Source organism: Eptesicus fuscus, chromosome 13, assembly GCF_027574615.1.
Source record: "Eptesicus fuscus isolate TK198812 chromosome 13, DD_ASM_mEF_20220401, whole genome shotgun sequence".
Lineage (NCBI taxonomy): Eukaryota > Metazoa > Chordata > Mammalia > Chiroptera > Vespertilionidae > Eptesicus > Eptesicus fuscus.
In genome coordinates this window covers 69,772,685-69,792,591 of record NC_072485.1, presented here as the reverse complement: position 1 = coordinate 69,792,591, position 19,907 = coordinate 69,772,685, and the positions used below count along the sequence as shown (strand labels likewise).

At 44.2% G+C, this 19,907-nt stretch overlaps 1 protein-coding gene across 4 annotated transcripts in view; it reads left to right on the top strand.

Annotated features, from left to right (window-relative positions):
* The window catches only part of EXT2 (exostosin glycosyltransferase 2), a 120,273-nt gene that overhangs the window by 81,231 nt on the left and 19,135 nt on the right, over positions 1-19,907 (top strand). For all 4 annotated transcript variants that reach the window (XM_008146783.3, XM_054724694.1, XM_054724695.1 and 1 more), the window contains one exon: positions 7,431-7,597. In XM_008146783.3, coding sequence (XP_008145005.1) covers positions 7,431-7,597 — 167 coding nt within the window. The remainder of the gene's footprint in view (positions 1-7,430; positions 7,598-19,907) is intronic.

Genomic DNA, 19,907 nt, shown 5'->3' with positions numbered 1-19,907 from the left:
AGGGCCTCTAACAGCTGCCTTGGATTCATCAGTACAGTTGTTCCCTTTCCCCCAAGGTGAAGTGGATTGGATGGTGCTGCATTGCTAATTAGTCTCTTCGTTGATAAAGGATGGGCCATGTTTTTGTTTTTCAAATATATTTTTATTGATTTCAGAGAGGAAAGGAGAGGGAGAGAGAGGTAGAAACATCAAAGATGAGAGAGAATTATTGCTCGGCTGCCTCCTACACATCCCCCACTGGGGAATGAGCCCACAACCTGGGCATGTGCCCCTGACGGGAATCGAACCCTGGACCCTTCAGTCCGCAGGCCGATGCTTTGTCCACTGAGCCAAACCAGCCAGGGCAGGATGGGCCATGTTTTAAGAAGGAGGGCTGTGTATGTTCACCCTCAGCTCATGCACTTGCTCCTGCTCACAAAGGCCACAAGCTTTCAGAGAGCCTCTCAGCCCTGTTCCCTGCCCCAGAGGCAGAGTTGCAAAGTCTGGTGCTAAATGTAAAAGGGACTTGTCCTTGGAAAGCTTGGTTAGCCACTTATTTATTGTGAATTTGAGTCCCTTCTTTTGGGCAAGTATTCATTGCAAACTATGCGAAAGGAGGGATCTTTTTCTTTCTTCTTGGTCCAAGCCCCCATGTTGACATAGCTAAATGCAATAGCATGAAGCTAGGTTTGGGAGCAGGGTGTTCAGTTTGACTTTTTGTAGACCCTACTAAAATGTACTGGTTAATTTTATGACCAAGAGTTTAGTTTATTTTTGAAATATTTTGGCTCCAGGGAGGAAAGAGAGCCCTCAACTGATGAGGCCCTAATTTTGACACGTTTAGAGACTGGACCAGCCTTTTTCTAACAGTGTTTTTAGGTCAGGCCTCTGGCTCGGTCAGTGTGGTTGTTTGGGGAGAGCATGAACCACGTTTAATCTTCTGGGCGGGGGGGGGGGGGGGGGTGCCGGGGGGGGTGTTTGTTCAGTTGGTAAATGGGGCTGTCAGCTCTGGCTCTCGCGCCAGCAAAGCCATCTGATTTTTTTATGTATAGCATTAGTAACATATATGTATTTTAAAAAACAAATCCACGGCTTTGAAATATTAGAGGCAGGAGTGATGTTTTTCACTTTCTCTACATTTACTAAGATAAATATTGTGGTTAACATGTCTGCTGCTGGGAGGATTAGTGTAGTCAGAAACATTCCCCCCCCCCCTTTTTTTTCATTTTCCAATCCAACCAAATACCTTTTTCTTTTTGGTTACATTTAAGTCTAAATTGCTTGGTTTGAAGTTTAAATAAATACTTAGGCAAGGCAACAGAAATTTCCAGTGAGCTTTCGTCACGTTGGTTTTGAGCCTTGTCAGAAAGAAAAGGCAGCCCCTGCCTTCCTGCTCCCCAACTCTCCAGTTCCCCACTTGATGGATACAGGAGTTATTTGGCTTGGCCCTTGGCCTCAGTTTGAAGGAAGCTGTTCCATTGTCCATTTCAGTCAAGTTGACCTCAGCCTTCGTTTTTAACTGATGTCAGTTTAAAATTTGAATCGATCTCAAGAGTTCCCAGCTTTTTAACCTTGCAACTTGCATAGTTCTTAGCAGGCGGGACGGGATTGGCTGCGCCTGTCAGGATGGTCAGCTCAGAGGAGGCAACAGGGAAGTGGGAGCAGCAGCTACCTTCCTTTAGAGCTAAATTCTGCAACTGTGGGGATTAGGACCCTGGGGACCAGGTGGACACCAAGCAGCCGAGCCCTCCTGAAGTGAGCTCCAGGTTGGCATGGAGATAATCTTCTCATTCACTTATGGATCTGTGGTTGTGTTGGTGACAGTGACCGCCAGGATGGGGCTGCGGTCATCCTCAGTCAGCCGGAACATTTGGTGGTACCTTTGCCAGGTTGGAGAAAAATTCTCTTTGCTCACATCTCCCTTGGCATCCAGCATGGAGAAAACCGTTCATCAGAACACATTTTTGAAAAGTCCTTAACACAAGGAGGTTTTTTTTTTTCTCCTTGGAGCTATACTAAAGCTCATAACTGTGAAGTTACCGGGTCAGCTGGCTCAGCTGTGTGTTTTTCATAAATTTAGTGTGTGTGAAAATCCCATTTTTCAGACTTCTTTGTTGGTGAATGGAAGGGGACATTTTTATTTTGCCAGCTACAGAGCCACAGGATGGGACACAGGATACAGGGCCAACTGTTCCATTTAGAATTTAAAGGTGTAAGGAAAAATACCCCATCTGGGCTAAGTGACGGAATTAGGGCCTGAATACTTCTGGCCGTGACACTGTTTCCTTCTGCATCCTAAGAGGTCACCACATGTCTACACCTGTGGTGACCTCTTAGGATCCCTCTGTCTACACCTCTTCAGGTTGTCGGTAGAGAAGTGAAGTTCATAAGACTGTATAAGAATCCATTTGTGAAGATAGTGATACGATGTTATTATAACCATCCATTGTATACCTTTTACATCCCAGGAACAGGAACTGTGCTAAGTGCTTTACATATATTATCTCTCGTCCTATGAGAAAGCTGTTATTATCCCCACTTACAAGGATGAAATTCAGATTAATTGAATAATTTGCCTGAGCCACAACACTGCAAATTGTGGAGTCAGAAATAAACACAGGCCTCTCTGGATCTTAAAGCATATGCTCTTTGCACAAAGCCCCACTGGGTCTATTTAGATCATCCGTTATCCGTAGGAACATCATCATGTCTTGTCAATTCTCCGATTTGGGATTATGTAAAAGAACTAGGTCCTTGTCGGGGACTCAAACATTAAAGTACAGTCAAACCTCATTTCTCCAATGCCTCCCATTGTGAATGATTTGGTTCTCGACCAAGATGTTCACTGAAAAAATGTCTTGGTGGTCGAACCAAACTTTGGTTTTCAAGCTGATACCTCAGCATGACAAAAAGTGCCTGCTAATGTTGCTAAGGGCCTGACAAAAACAATGATCACAGGCAATTGAAGAGGTAGAAAAACTGTTGTTGATTTGGATAGAGGAAAAGCAGGTAGCCAGTGAGAGCCATTTGGGAGGCAGTGATATATGAACAAACAAAAAGGCTGCATGCTGACCCGAAAGACATCCCTGAACCGAGTGCTGAGAGTGGTTCCTTTAAGGCTGGTAGGGGTAGTTGGATCAATTTAAGAAGTGTTTGTTTATAGGTTAAACAGTACATTAGGCATGTAGTGCATATAAGAAAGGTTAAAACGGAATTCTTTGGGGGTCTGGAATGAATGAATGAAAATTTACATTATATCTAGTGGGGAAAAATAACTCAGTTTTTTAACATTAGCTTCGTGAACAGCCCTCAGGAACAAAGTAAGTAAGTTCGAGAACCAAGGTTCCACTGTAAATATATTCTTTTGAAAATACCAGTGGAAGGAAAAAGGAAACAAACTTTACCATCAATTTTTTCGTTCCTTCCTCATGCTTTTGTCCTGATTTTATAAACAGAATAAAATCCCTTATTGCTGCTGAAGGCATTTAATTCCACCTTAAAACTGTTTATGCCACCAGAAAGTTCTTACCTACTTTGAGTCTAAATCAGTTTTCCTGTAGCTTTCACCCAGCTGTTGGTCATGGTTCTAACTTTAGAGGCCATAGAGAACAATTCCCTTTTCATCTGATAGCCTTTCTGATAAGACCTGGTGTATAGCCAAGGTCCAGGGAGGAGACAAGTTTTGAACTTGAACAGGAAAATTTTAATGTAAAGAACTGTTAACTAGTAACAGGACATTGGTGACTAAGGGGTAAAAAGAGCTCTAAAGATTACAGAAAATAAGTTTGGTAGCGTCCCTTCTCCAGCTAGGTCTGAGATTCAGACCATGCAGCTCACTGCACGGTGAGGTTTGCTGAGGTGTGCCACAGGCCAGGTCTGGCCAGCAAGCAACTAACCTTCTCCTTGGATACCCCTGGGGCTCAACTGAAAGCTGCCCAGGGGGTGTCATTGACCTTGCTGGGAAACTGGTGAGGGCCTCAGTGCAGCTCACTGGGAACCACATGGGCAGGACCTCAGCTGAGTGCTCTTGGAAGTATCTGTAGAACTTTCTGGGAAGCTGCCTACAGAGGTGCTGTTGAACTCACTGGGAAGCTGATTGGGGTGTCTGCAGAACCTGCTGGAAGCTGCCTCTGGGGGGCGGGGCAGTTAAACTTGCTGGCAATAAATGCTCCTGCCTGCCTATCCGCTGGCCAAGGACAGAAGGAGCAAGAAGTAACACAGCACCCGGACCCAGGAAGAAAAGCCGGGTTCCTCCTGCAGTGTCCCTCCAGCACCCTCTACTGACAGAGCTTAGCATGGTGCCAGCTGGCAAAGGGAACTTCGCAGGACCCAGTTCCAGCATCGCCGTCAGGGCAGTGAAGGGTGAAACTGAAGCTGAGAGGCAATACATTGACCAGTGGCACGTTTTGTTTCTTACTCGTTCTTTTAGAAATCCTGGATTCAGGTGCCTGCACTATTCTCGTAACTCCTCCCATACTGTCTTTCCTGGATTATGCTACCCAAGTCAGAACAGTCTAGCACAGAGGTTCTCAAAGTGTGGTCCAGGGACCATGGACATCACTGAGATCCGTTCAGGGGTCTGTGAGGTTGAAATTATTTTCATAATAATACTGAGTCACCTCCCTTTCCCACTCTTATTCTTTCACAAGTGGACAAGCTCCACGACATGGATGACATCATCACCCTCACGGCTGATGGAATGTGTTCTTGTGTTTTCAGATTTCCTCCGTTTTAATTTCTAATACAATAAATTGTGTGAGTGTATCCCACGTAAACAATCTTCTTTGGGGTTCTCAACTGTTTTTAAGAGCACAAAGAAATCCTAACACCAAAAAGTTTGAGAGCTGCTGGTCTAGTAGGTTGGATTATAACCTTCTTCATTTTATTTTTTATTTTTTCCCCAATTTTTTTATTAAGGTATTATATGTGTACATATCTTACCATTGCCCCCCCCCCCCAATAACCTTCTTCATTTTAGATATTACAGATATAATCCTTTATGAGGATTTGGACAGTAGATTTACGACAGCACTTTTATTTATCTGGAAAGAGGGCATAGGAAACAAACAAGAATGATTGCTGGAGAAAATTATTGAACTTTAGTGTCTTATTCCAGATCTAGAGAAACATGAGATTTTCAAACTGCAATAGATGGTGTAGGTTCTATTTGGTCTTTGATACCAAACAGACTTAAACTCAAATACTAGCCTTATCATTTATTAGCTTGTAACCCCAGCCAAGTTGCTTCACGTCTCTGAGCCTTGTAAAGCTTGCTTTGTAAATAATTTCTGCCCCATAGGGTTGTCAGGAGGCTCAAATGACACTGCATCTCTTACGTGTCTGGCATATACTAGTTGCTTAATAAAGGTCCCCTTCTTTCTCTGCTTATTCTTACCCTAAGAAGAAGGGACTTGCCTAAGATCCCATAGATAATGCAGCACCCAGGCCTCTGGTCTCTCAGTTCTATGCCAATTCACTTGTTCCAGATATATTTATTAATTATGTAATTCTGTGCCAAGAATGCAGCTACAATGAACTGTTGTTATTGATTAAAAGACAGTGACCCATAGGATCATTTTTGGTCTCCAGTTCAGTCCTTTTCCAAGCACGCTTCTTTTGGAGTTGACCTCTTTTTTAGGCTCTGTGCTTATTTGAGACTGAATATCGTCCTTAATTACAGGGCCTCTTGATTGCACTGGCTTCTTCCAAGACCCTTAATGCCCCAGCAAGGTGGTGAATGGATTTACTGTAGAATACCCAGAAGTAAGGTATCTTATTTGCAGCCAGTGAAGGCAGCCTTTTCCTCTTCTGACTTTCCCTCTGAAATACTTCTCTTCAGTGTAGGGAGTGTGGAGTGGCCACCGGCATTTGGGGGCTTCAGTACTCAAAAGTTAGATCGTCCCACAGTCACATGATGAACTTTGGGGAAGCAGTTTAACACCTAGCTTTCCTATTCTAATTTAACAAATGTGTGAAGAACAAACTGCCCACGTGTAAAGACCCCTGAGGTGTGTAGAGATGGGTACTGTACCAAAGAAGGATTGATTTCATGCTGTGCTAAATGCAGCATTTTAAAATAAGGAACCTGCGGTTGAATTGCTTCTCTCATTTCAAAGTGGAATGGGGAAAATGTAAGGCAAGTCATGGGTTGGTGTTTCCTCACTATACTAGAAAATCCCACATAATTGAACCTAGACATTTGATATTTACTCTGTAAATTGGACATGAGAAACCAAAGACAGTAAATCATGGGGAAGGGCTGTCGAGGGGATAAAGTGCTAAGTTAAGGAAGATAGACCCGTTCAGTGAAACAGTTGGATGAGGGGCGGATTTTCACGGCCTTGATGGCTGTTTGTGGTTGCATTTTGGAGGTGGGCACATTGGAGCAGACATCTTCAGCACATGCATTGTGTTTTCTAGCAGAGACACAGGCAAGCTTTGAGCTGGGGTGGACCTACCTGAATGTATTTTGCAAAGGTGGTAGGGTTCTGATGTTAAAACCATGGGCCTGAGAAAGCCAATCCAGACTCAATTTCTCTTATCATTGTGATCATGGTCATTTGGCTTCCCTATCTCAGTTATGAGAAGAAGCCAATTTATGCATTCTGGTGGAGACAGCGATGAGAACTAGTAGTGTTGTAGGGACTTAGGATAGACATAATATACACTGAGTGGCCAGATTATTATGATCTCTGAACGCATAATAATCTGGCCACTCGGTATATATATATATATATTAGAGGCCCGGTGCATGAATTCGTGCATGGGTGGGTCCGGCCAGCCTGGCCAGGGGGAGGGGACATGGGCGGTTGGCCAGCCTGCCTGCTGGTCGAACTCCTGGTCGAGGGGACAATTTGCATATAAGCCTTTTTTATATAGGATATACACTGAGTGGCCAGATTATTATGCATTCAGAGATCATAATAATCTGGCCACTCAGTGTGTGTGTGTGTGTGTGTGTGTGTGTGTGTGTGTGTGTATGAGCCTAAGCTACCGTCTGATTGGTAGCTATGATGTGCAATGACAACGAGGGGGCAGATGCTTCGACCAGTAACTATGACGTGCATTACCACCAGGGGGCAGACGCTCAACGCAGGAGCTGCTGAGCTGCAGTGACTTGGCAGCTGCGGTTCTCTGGTGACGCACCCTGAACCAGAGAGGAGGGAGCCCGATTCCAGGGTACATCACCCGAGAACCACCCTCTTGCAACCTAGGACCCCTCGGGGGATGTTGGAGAGCCGGTTTTGGCCTGATCCCCAAAGGCCAAGCAGAGGGACCCCACCGGTGCACGAATCCATGCACCAGGCCTGTAGTATAAAATATTATAAAATTACATTTGTAAGAACTGCCCTTGCACACTGTGTGTGTGGATTTGATTCTTCCAACTCATCTGTGATATGCTGCTGTCACCACTTTATTGGAGATAAATACCTTGTGTTTTCTTTTTCCAGAGTCTCTCTGGCCCAAAATCCGGGTTCCATTAAAGGTTGTGAGGACGGCTGAAAACAAGCTGAGTAACCGTTTCTTCCCTTATGACGAAATCGAGACAGAGGCTGTCCTGGCTATTGATGATGACATCATTATGCTGACCTCTGATGAGCTGCAGTTTGGTTATGAGGTAAGGCGATTTTAAGCAGTATATTTACATATTTAATATTTATTGCCTATTATTGCTTACTTTTCTTAATAAAGATTATTGTATTTTATTCTCCAAAGTCATACTTTTTAAGTTCAAATAGAGTCCAAAGCTGTGCATGGGGTTATGAAGCTGTTCTTTAAAACTTTGGGGAAACCCTATTCCGAAATGACAACTGTCTCTCTACTAGTTTTGGGAACTCCCAAGGAGAGTCCCAGGGGACATTTTCAAAAGAGCATCTATTGCATTTAACAAGCACTTAATTGATGTCTCCTTTTGAATAGCGCTCCCCTGACTTCGAGCAGCTGGGCGCTGCAACAATAAAAACATCAGTAAGTGAAGAAGCTGGCGACGCTGACAAACAGAAAGCAGACCCTGTTGATGGCTTTCTTTCTGAGTTTTAAGTGGGGAGGCTGGCTGCCTGTCTATAGGGAGAAACATTCTCTATCGCTGTTCATTCGATGCGGCTGATGGATTAGGCAGGGTTCAAGGGTTAAGTATGGAGACCAGTAAAGGTCTCCCCGGGGGAAAGTGCCCTGAGCTGAGGCCTGGTGAAAAGCAATAGGAATTGATGAGCTCTGTCGGGGGAGGATGTACGTGAGATGCATGATGGCGACAGGAGAGGCCCGTGGCTGCAGGGGCGTAATGGTGGTATCAGACGTAAGCAAAACAGAGTGTATAAATCCATTAGCTACAGCTGGCATGGGTGAAGGTGGTGACATTGATCCCCTGGAGTTATCCAGCCTTTGGGAGAGGGAACCATATTCCTTAGTTGACTTGGGATTTGTTGAATTTGAGGCTCTAAGAAATCATGAAGTTTTATTAAATGAAACCATTTTTGGTACGTGTATTTATTATAGAAATTTATTTTCTAGCCCTTAAATAAAAAGTGAATTTTAAGGGAAAGAAATAGGAATCCCTCTATCACCACCACCACCCAAACTTCAAAGCTCAAGTTTTCCCTGGTTATTTTTTAAAAATATGTATGTATGTAACTCCATTTGGGTGCAAAAGAAATTGTTGTGAAATAGGTGTGAGATACCCTGGTCACTGTAGTTATTGGCCAGTGAAAGGCTTACGAGTAGCTAATCACATGTACATTCATCTTTGTGGACTTATTTTCATTCATAGAGATGTCTTTTACATCATCACACTTACGGTATTGGATGATTTTTAGTAAATCTCATTCCCATTTTTTAAAAAAAGCAAATTACCTACTTGTTTCTCTAGCCAACTCAGGGCAAAAGACCAATTGTTTCTGCAGGTTTTCTCTCTTCATTGTCTATATGGATTCAAACTATACCCATGTATCTATTTTTGTGAGAAAGGGAACATTCAGAGTGATGTAGCCAAGACGGACATGTTCTTGTGGAGTCTCAGCCCCAGCATTCCAAGCAGGGGTGGGGCTGCGAGACAGTAACTAATAACTAGCACTGGCTGCCCCTACTGTAAAAGGTAAGAGATGTAAGAGGAATGATGGGGGAAGGGCTACCTGGACTGTTCATCTGAAAATGATAGTGATCCCTAGAATCCTCTCCAGGAAGAAGTTCTTAGAACCACAACAGTGCTTTCCCAGCCTTTGTCAAAACATAACACAAACAGGCGATGTTAATGCTGTGCACTACAGCACATAGACAAGGCTGCTGCACTAGACGGGACCTGCCCTCAGGCCTCCCTGCTGATCTGGCCGAAAGGACCAGAATCTTAGCATGCCTGTTAAGCATCCAAAAGTCAGAACATAAAGGGAACTAGAGATATCCTGACACTTCATTGTTGAGGAAACTGAGGTTCAAAGAAGTTAAATCCCTTCTTTTAATCCTCATCTGAGGATATTATATAATACTAGAGGCCCGGTGCACAAAATTCATGCACTCGGGGTAGGGGGGTCCCTAAGCCCAGGCTGCGCCCTCTCACAGTCCAGGAGCCCTCAGGGGATGTCCGACTGATGGCTTAGGCCTGCTCCCTGCTGCCATGGAGGTGGGAGAGGCTCCCACCACTGCTGCTGCGCTCGTTAGTCGTGAGCCCAGCTTTAGGCTGAGCAGCACTCCCCCTGTGGGAGTGCACTGACCACCGGGGCAACTCCTGCATTGAGTGTCAGCCCCCTGGTGGTCAGTGCATGTCATAGTGCCCGGTTGTTCCACCGTTCAGTCAATTTGCATATTACCCTTTTATTATATAGGATTTTTTTCACTGACTCTATAGAGGGAGGAAGGGAGAAGGGGGGAGGGAAGGAGAGGGAGAGAGAGAGAGAGAGAGAGAGAGAGAGAGAGAGAGAGAGATCAGTTGGTTGGTTGCCTCCTGCCTGAGCCCTGATCAGGGATCAAACCCGTAATCTGGGTTTGTGCCTGACCTGGAATTGAACCCACAACCCTTCGGTGCATGGGACAGCGCTCAACCAACTGAGCCACACCAGCCAGGGTTAATTAAATTCCTTCTTTAAAGTGTTAAATGTTCATTTAATATAGCCATTAAAGGTATACCACAGCAAGTTTTTGAGAATGAAAGGCCAGTCCATGTAGGAAAGGCCTTTTTTCTTCCACTGTCTATGACTTGAACACACAGACATTAGGATCAGAGACCTAATGCTGTGTATCATTATTTATTTTATTGGAAGAAAACACAGGGGTCATTGCCTGTTTAAATGGGTCATATTCCCTGTTGGAAGGCAAAGAGCTTTGGGAAATGTTGCATTCCCTCTCCAGCCCCAAAATCAGGAGCTAAGAATGATCTTCTCTGGCCCCGCGTGCTTCTGACTTGTTTGACAAGCTCTAGCGAGCTGCCAGATGTTGAAATTCTTTTCAGCCTGGGATAATTTATTTATCTGTTTATGTATTTTACCAGGAAAGTATCTATTGAGTTCTTGATACTCATTTGCAAGGAACTCCTGGGGGAACAGTAGCAGTGTATAGTGTTACTCGAATGTTTGATTTTTTTTCCCCTCCAAGTCTGTCTGCTTTTATTTCAGACCTAAAGAGTGGGGAAATAAAATGCAACTTTTCCTCCTCCCCTCCCCCGCCTTTTAGAGAGACCATTTAAAACATGTGGCAGAAAATGAGCCATGCAGACTTGGCTGAATGTATGAACCCGTGAATTTATTTTTCCTTTCATACTTTGATCCTCATTTCCAACCATAAAAATTATTAGTAGCACTTAAGTGTTGAACATTTTTCACCTGAGAGATGTGAAACACTCTTGGCTAGTAATACTGGCTATAAAGTCAGTACTTCACGTGGTAAACGGACTTCACTAAGAGCCAACTGTATGTTGTTAGGTGTACAAAATGCCTAACATTTTACTTCCTTTTTCTGCCTGGGTATCCCATGGGCTGTAGAGGCTGGTCAAACCTCTTGGGTGCTAATAAATTTTGAGAATTTGTTTGTATTATTTTGTTCACAACTACCCAAGGTAATGGCAATTATATACTCTCAAAGAATCATGGGAAGACAGAAAAGTAGTTTGGAATGCCCCACTTTTTTTTTTTTCCTGAGAACATAAAACCGCCTTGGAGTGTTCCTGGTGTAGGAGACACTGAGGGGAAAGGTACCAAAGTGAGAATGAGCCTGGTACGTGTGGTCACACAGAGAGGTCACAAGCAGATTGATGTGCTGAGGGTGGGACTTGTGTTTTGGTTAACAATGGACACTAGGTCGGTTAGGCAGTAGAGGCCCAGCTGACAGATAGGCTCAGAGGCCAGCTGAGAAGGGTAAGGTGTAAAGAGGAACTGTCGGTTCATAGGGAGGTGTATGGGAAAAGCAGTCAGATCACAGAGTGAAGTGGAGATGACAAAGAGTGAAGAAAGGGACAGGCCGTGGTAGTCGAAAATCTATCAACTGAATGTTCAAATGGATTGAAGAACCAAGAAGAAGAAAAAGGCTTACAAGTAGCTTAGATTTAGTTTGTAATGAGGAGAACTGGAGAATTCCGCTAACTGGAGAATTCCAGAGCTGAGGCGCATTTTAAACATAATTAGTAAAATGTATAGCTATCCATACATTCATCCAGGGAGAGGGTGAGAGAGGATAAAATCTGTGATTCTAAATAAACTAGCCCATGTTTTCCCTTTGTACTAGAAGAGATGAAAGATGGAAATAACCTATCATGGAATTAGACTTCATAATAATCTCTTTTTAGAGTTAGCAGGCCAGTAACTTTTTAAAAAATAGACTCTCTGTCCTTGTGTTCATCCCTCTCTGAGCTTCCTGCCAGTGAAAGTGCCACAGATACCAGGTGTGGGGAACAAACAGATGTACATGCAGCCTTGGCCTGGGTCTGAGATTGCTCCTCACAGACTCATGGTCATGATCCTTCTCTCAGGAAGTTAACTGCTTTCCTCCCTGGATGGCCTCCTCAGAGGCCTAAATGTGAAAATGCGCTCAGTTTTGTTGGGAATCCAGGAGGCTTTTCTTTGTGATTCATGGAACCACCTATCATCCTACCATGGACTCTAGAGCAGACTTACCCTTGGAGTTCACCTAGGGCACGAAGAAACTCAGTTCTTGCATAACCAAGACTAATAAAAAGGGATCGTCCCTGAGGGGGGCCCATAAATGAAGGAACATCCCTGGGTAGGTGGATAATGCAGTTATTGGAAGTGTACCAGCCTTCATGAGAGCCAGTACCTTAGATTTCCATTCCTTGACCTCTTGGCTGACTTGGGTCCTTGAGCCTCCACAGGATCTGACCCGATGGGTGACTGGAAAGACTGGGATTCAAGTCTTTTCTTCTCTTATCTGGCCGATGGACTGTAGCAGGAGTGCCCAGTGGGGCCAGTCCAGCAGGGAGTGCACGTGGCGCTGCAGGCGCTGGGGAGCTGCGGGCGCTGAGAGCTGGGCCCGTTTGGGGCACACACAGGGTCAGACCTCGCCGACCTTGTTCTGAATCAGCATTTGCCGGGTCTGACACTAAAGCTTTACAATGTAGTTAGAACCACTGAGCCCAAGTTGCACTTTTTGAAAACTCTACCTTTCTTAGGGTTTGTGGTGCACCCTCTTCACTAAGTATCTGAAGAAGCTGATGGCTGTAAGCTCCCTCGGAGCCTGCGTGTGACACATGAGTGACGGTCCCCCTCTGAGTACCTGCCTTACTGGGCCTGGGCATAATATCAGTACAGTAATAAAGATCGAAAAGGACACCTGTCTGTCTTTACTTCATTTTTCACTTTTCTTACTTACCTGAAGAGTTGCCCTTAATAGAGATTGTCGTCTTTGGAAGAGGGAATGGGCCAAATAGCTCATTTCTGTGAGTGACCCCGCCCCCTGCCCGTAGTGGGTAGTCAGAGCTTCCCTCAGAGGAGACTGGAAGGCTGTGGCAGAGGTGAGTCCTTCTTTCTTAGAGACCCCTCTCCCTGCGTACTCTTCATGTTGCTTCAGGCTCCCTGTTTCCAGCCTGTGGGGGAACTGAATAATCTGTTGGGTCTGTCCTCCGTCCAGCTTGCTTTGATTTACACCCCCAGACCCAGGGGACCTGGCGGGAAAATAGTTGGTGTGTGTGGTTGCTGCAGCGAGAACTGCTGAAAGAAGAGCCAGGGCCGCGGCCAGGAGCCCACGGAGGTGCTGAGAGAGGCTGCGGGAAGGCTGACCTCGCAGAGCTTTTCTAAAGCACCCAGTCCCCATCGGAGAATAAGTCAAACAAATATTAAGGGAAGGAAATCAAATATGTATGCTGAACCGTGAAATAACACCTGAGCGGTTAAAAGCACCCAGTTGGGAATGACAATAGAGTGACACTTTTTTCTTTCCCGCTGAGCACAGTAAAGGTAACAAGATCCGAATTGGTTTACGTAGCCACGAACGAAGCATCAAATGTGGGGCGGGGGCTCCGGCTCCCCGAGTGAAGGGAGCATGTTTCTTGCTGGCACAACCTTCCATCGAGGGGTGTCTCCTGACTCCCGTGCAGAGCGAGTCAGGGAGCTGGTGTCAGTGTTTTCCGTAGGTGCCTGCTTTGTGCCAGGCAGTGCTGGTGAGGCGAGAGCTCTCCTGACTTTGCCGCTCCAGCCCCGTGTGCTCCCCTCCGGGCTCAGCATCTTTCCTGCCTCGGTGCCATCAGGGCCACCTGGCTTTATAGCTTAGTGCTTATAATGTGGGGTGGTTCCTTTAAAGAGGTGTCGGTGCAGTTGATGGCGTAAAGAACGCACACTTTCCCTCCCCCACCCCGTCCAACAGAGATAACTGCAGTGATATTCCAACCCTGACAGGATCCATATGTTTGAGGTTATTGTTCCAAAAGCTGCCTGTTGTCTCTTTGGGGTTGATTACAGGCTTTTCTCCAGGAATTCAGGCTTTGGCATTTGGCTTCTGACTTGGGGATAGGGGGATTTGTCTTGCATGGGCTGCTTATCTGCCTTGATTTTGATAGAGATGCTTGAAGGAGGTGTGTGGGCAGGCTTGGCATAGGGCCAGGGGAAAGCCACAGCAGCACCCAGGCCCCGAACTCTCCCAGCTACACTCTCAGGAAAAGAGCTCTCTCAGGAAAATTCTCTGTTGTTCCCAAACATGAAGCTGAGCTATGCATTGCCCGTTGTAAACTGCTTACAGACTGAGTTTGAGGCCATGGTTGATGATTGCTAGTGCATTAGACGTAGCATTATTTGTAAGAATAAAGAGAAAGAAAAGTTAAAAGATCAGAATAGTCCCCTGACCTTAGAAACGTCCTGATTGGGAAAGCAAGTCTAGAAAGCAAGGTGATGGTCAGAGTGATACTGACATCTCTTTATCACAGCCTTTGCTTCGTGCCCAAAATCGGTGCCTGGGATTCACATTAATTGTGCTCTATGTGTGTTACTGTCTGTTGGCTCATTTAGATCAAGAGTTGGCAACCTTTAAAATTAATATTTCTAAGTTCCCAGCCAGACTCTGTGTTATGCTGAAGATTTGAGGGGTGGGTCAGAAGTCTTAATGAAATGTTGACACTGCTCTGAGACAAGGAAGGAGGGGGCTAACTTACAAGCAGGGCCATCATGAAATCCATGGCATTCCATGGCATAGATCGGGGGCTAGACTGAAAAACTCCCCTTTGGAGCTGTACATTCAGACAGGAGTGTGTCTGCCTTGTTTACTACTGTATGCCTAGTGCTTGACACATAGTAGATGCTCAGTAAATATTTATTGACTAAAGAGTGAACTTAATGTTCTTGGACATAGAATTTTCTCCTTTATAGTTTCTATGAGTAAAATTATAAGGAGCTGTTCAAAGTTAAATAATCTCCTATTCTATATTAGGTAGGGAATCCTGGGCTTCCATTTCTTGGCCTGCTAGATAGACAACAAAGAGTAATTTTGTGCCCTAGCCAGTTTGGCTCTGTGGATAGAGCGTCAGCCTGCAGACTGAAGGTTCCCCGGTTCGATTCTGGTCAAGGGCACATGCCTGGGTTTCGGGCTTGATCCCCAGTAGTGGGTATGCAGGAGGCAGCCAGTCAATGATTCTTTCTCATCATTGATGTTTCTATATCCCTCTCCTTTCCTCTCTGAAAACAATAAAAATATATTTTTTTAAAAGAGTAATTTTGTGCTACTTACGTATCTGGTTGTGGGTAATGAGAATCTCAGTCCTAACGTTGCAAACTAACTTTCTTTTTCTTTCTTCCCTTGAAATGAAATCCATAAAGCTTTTTCCTTATTCCCTGCTTTTCTACCCCTAATCCAGAAGTAATCCCACTATCCTTTTAATTCTGTTTTGTACTTTTTCTTGTACCCTTGCTTTGTTTCATCTCTGACTTCTTATGCATATGTCATTAGCTTTTCTAAATGATAAGCTCCTTAGTAACAAGATATATGCTTTACTTTTGTATTCACTCGTTGAAGTGTAAGACAGTCCCTAAAATAGTTGGGGCAACTGATTTTTGACAAAAGGTGCAAACGCAGTTCAGTGGAAGAAAGATGCCTTTTCAGCAAATGGTAATGGATCAGTTGGATATCCATAGGCAAAATTTAACTTTGATCTAAACCTCACATCTTATAGAAAAATTAACTGAAAGTGAATCATGGATTTAAAGTAAACATAAAGCTTTAAAGCTTTTAGGAAAAAAAACTTAAGGAGAAAATTTTTCGGATCTCAGGTTAAACAGTCTTAGACTTAAGACCAAAAGCATAATCCTAAAAGGAAAAATAGATGAATTGGACCTCATTAAAATTTAAAACTTCTCTGTGAAAGACTTTTTGAAGAGGATCAAAAGAGAGAAAAAATATTTGCAAACTACATATCCAACGAAGGACTGAGCATCTAGGATCTATAAGGAACTCTCAAAACTCAACAGTTAAAAAACAAACAGTCCAATTAGAACATGGGCAAAGACATAAACAGACATTTCACAGAAGAGGATATACATATGGCAAGTCGCACATGAAGAGATGTTCAACATTGTTAGCCATTAGGAAATGCAAATTAAAACCATGATTTAGCCGAAACCGGTTTGGCTCAGTGGATAGAGCATCGGCCTGCGGACTGAAAGGTCCCGGGTTCGATTCCGGTCAAGGGCATGTACCTTGGTTGCGGGCACATCCCCAGTTGGGGGTGTGCAGGAGGCAGCTAATCGATGTTTCTCTCTCATCGATGTTTCTAACTCTCTATCCCTCTCTCTTCCTCTCTGTAAAAAATCAATAAAATATATTTTAAAAAAAAACACAAAAAAAAACAACATGATTTATATATCACTATACACCTATTAGAATGGCTAAAGTAGAAAATAAATAGTGACAATACCAAATGCTGATAAAGATGCCGAGAAACTGGATGACTCGAACGTTGCTGGCGGGAATGTAAAATGGTGAGGCCACTCTGGAGAAACAGTTTTGGCAGTTTCTTATAAAACTAAACACGCAACTACCATATGACCCAGCAGTTGTCCTCTTGGGCATGTATCCCAAAGGAGTGAAAATTTATGCACACACAAATGCGTACTAGCTTTATTTGCAATGGCCACAAATGAATCAGCCCAGATGTCCTGCAGTGGGTAAACTAGTACATGTACATGTGGACTATTACTCAGCAATAAAAGGGAACAAATGTACTAGGCCCGTGGTTGGCAAATGGGGCTCGCGAGCCACATGTGGCTCTTTGGCCCCTTGAGTGTGGCTTTTCCACAAAATACCACGGCCTGGGTGAGTCTATTTTGAAGAAGTGGCGTTAGAAGAAGTTTAAGTTTAAAAAATTTGGATCTCAAAAGAAATTTCAATCGTTGTACTGTTGATATTTGGCTCTGTTGACTAATGAGTTTGCCGACCACTGTACTAGTAGATGGATCTTCAGGGAATTGTGCTGTGTGAAAAAAGCCAATCCCCAAAGATTACATACTGCATCATTCCATTTATGTAGCCTTTTTGAAATTACAAAATTATATAGAGATGGAGAACAGATTAGTGGTTGCCAGTGGGAGCCTGAATGGGGGAGCGTGTCTGGAAAAGATTGACAGGAAGGACCCTTGTGATAGAAATGCTCTGTATCTTGACTGTGCTGATGGTATGGATCACACTATCGTTTCGCAAGATGTTGCCCTTGTAGAAAACTGGGTAAAGAGGACACAGGATGTCTGCATTTTTCTTACAACTTCTTTTTAATCTGTAGTTGTCTCATAATAAGATGCTTAATTAAAAAATAGTGGTAACTCAATAAGTATCTGTGAATTGAATGCATAAATGATTTAATAGGGATACTCAAATCTCTCCATTGCCATGACTTGAGCTTGCTGTTGGATTGCCATACTAGAACTTGATATCAGGATTAATATTTTTTAAATAGATGGAAATTTCTGGATTTTTGAAAACATTTCACCCAAGGATGTTTTGTTGATTTTAGAGAGGGGAAGGGAGGGGGAGAGAGAGAGAGAGCACCATGGATGTGAGAGAGAAATATCTATTGGTTGCCTCCCATACATGCCCTGACTGGGATTGAACCTGCAACCTTTTGGTGTATGGGATGATGCTTCAACCAACTGAGCCACCCAGCTAGGGCAGTTTTTTTTTTTTTTTTTTTTTAATGCTGTTGAGGACATCATCTGTTTTGACAGTTTGGACTTTATTATACTTTTTATCTTTTATTTTAAGACACCACAAGTCATTTGGGGAGGGGTGTGGAATAGATGGGATATAAAGAAATAATTCGAAAGAGTCCCTCTGCTGTTTGATTCTCCACCAAGAGATTGTGGGGTTTATGTACACATAAAGGGCACTGTGATGAATTTACTCATTAAGAAATTATTTTGAACCACATTTATGTTTTGAATTCAGCCAGGATTACAGGGTTTGTGGTCAGTGCCACTTCCTCCCTTTCTTCATTGAGAAGAAAACAAAATCCACTTGATATTTTGAAGACTTGATAATGGTTATTTATAAAACTAACGTCTCTTTTTCCACTCGTGCAGAATTTAACGAGAATAGCCATTGGCTTATGATCACTATTCTTTTAACTTCATTAAGCAATCCCCTGGGACCAGACTTAGATTAGTATGGCCCCCATTGGAGTTGAGCTTATGGAAATAAAAATGATTTCATGTTTAGTGGGTCTTAAGGAGCACAAAATTAGAAAATCCATGGCCCTATCCTGACCTATCTCTTCCTCCTCCCATACCCTCAATTTCACGTCTCCTCTTTCCTTCTTTATTATCACTCAAGGGATTCATTGCCTCATGAAAAATAGTAGTTGAGTTTAATCTTTTGTTCAGCTGCTTTTTGCTTGTATTTCCTTCTCTGCCCCAGAGCCTCACAGATTACAAGGTTCCAGTAGGCCTGGGGATGTCATATGTGGAATCTCTCTAGTTTGCTACATAGCTGACGGGAGTTCCTTCTTTTAATGGTGTGAGCATGTGGCTCTCTTTGCTAAATGGAAACCACATTCATGAAGATCCTTCAGCTTTTAGAAGATGAGTACTGCTGAGAGCAAAGCGTTTTGTCATTTTCCCCACCTCCTCCCCCTCCCCCTCCCCCTGCCCCCTCCCTTTTCTATTTTCAACTTGGCCATCAGCATGCACGTGTGACTTTACCATCTCTCCTGATGACACTGCATGTGATTTAAGACAGCATCTGACTTCTTTGTTTATGAGCGAGGATGGAGCATGGGGAGATGAGGTGCTTTTTAGAATCAGAAGGGTGGGGAATCATGACGTCATGAAGAGACGACTGGACTGGCAGTTAGGACCTGGCTGGAACTAGCAGTGTCACCTTGGGACAGCCACTTCCTCCCCAGCTCTCGGTTTTCTCATTGTGTAGTGAGGGAGCTGGTCAGAGGATCTCTGCCTGAGAGAGTGTCCGCAGGGTCAGCAACTTAGGCCATCAAAGTGAGCCTCTCCTTACCACCCACCGAAGGCACAAGGAGTTCTAAAGCCACCTTCTTGGGCTGTGCCTTCCTGGTAGTGGTAACTGGTGAGAGATTTAGTAGCACACATTCCTCTGTCGGCTGTGGCCAACTCCAGACTGCCTCTTTGCCTTCGTCACTGCCCCAGGCTTCCTGAAGCAGGAGCTGGGAGGGATTGGAGATGGTGTCCCCCAGCACCAAGGCACTAACCTCAGCCAGGCTGGGCAAAGTAGGATTGCTGCCAAGATCCCAGAAGCCTTCCCATGATACTGTTGTTCCCACTTGTTTTTTTGTTTTGTTTTGTGGTTTGTGTTTTTTTGTTTTTGTTTTTGTTTTTTTAGAGGAGAAGGAAGAGAGAGAAAGAGAAACATCGATGTGAGAGATAAACGTTGATCGGTTGCCTCCTGTATGCGTCCTGACCAGGGATCGAACCCACAACCCAGGTATGTGCCTTGACCGGGAATCAAACCAGCCAGGGCTCTGCTTGGCTTATTTTAAGCAGCATCCTGCGTTTAGTTGGAAAGGTCTCTCAGGTAGATTGGTGTGATCCAACGTAGATCTTAATTCATAACACAGCATGCACATGTATTTGTCAAAACCAGTCAGCACTAGGGAACTCCAGGTGATAACTTCAGGGCTCCTTTCCTCTAAAATGTCTAACATTAGCATTTAATTGTGTCTCAGGCACCCCCTTGACAAAAACTACCAACCACCAGTGTAATGAAAAGCATGAGCTGAAAATGAAGCCAATCGGTCCTCCATTCTCATTTCAGGAAATTCCAAATATAAAAGGTGAGCTTTGTTCCCAGAGGGCTGAGAGTGAATCCGATCACTGGCTCCTCTGTGGAAACCAGCTAGGAATTGGAATCCAGCCAGCTACCCCTTTCCCATCTGGGTAGCATGCAGCGCAAGCCTGAAGGGCCAGTAATTCAAAGACGTTTGCAAGTTGGGTTCCTTTCATTTCTCTCCTTGCAACTCTGCCCTGGCCGAGCCCAGCATGTGACCACAG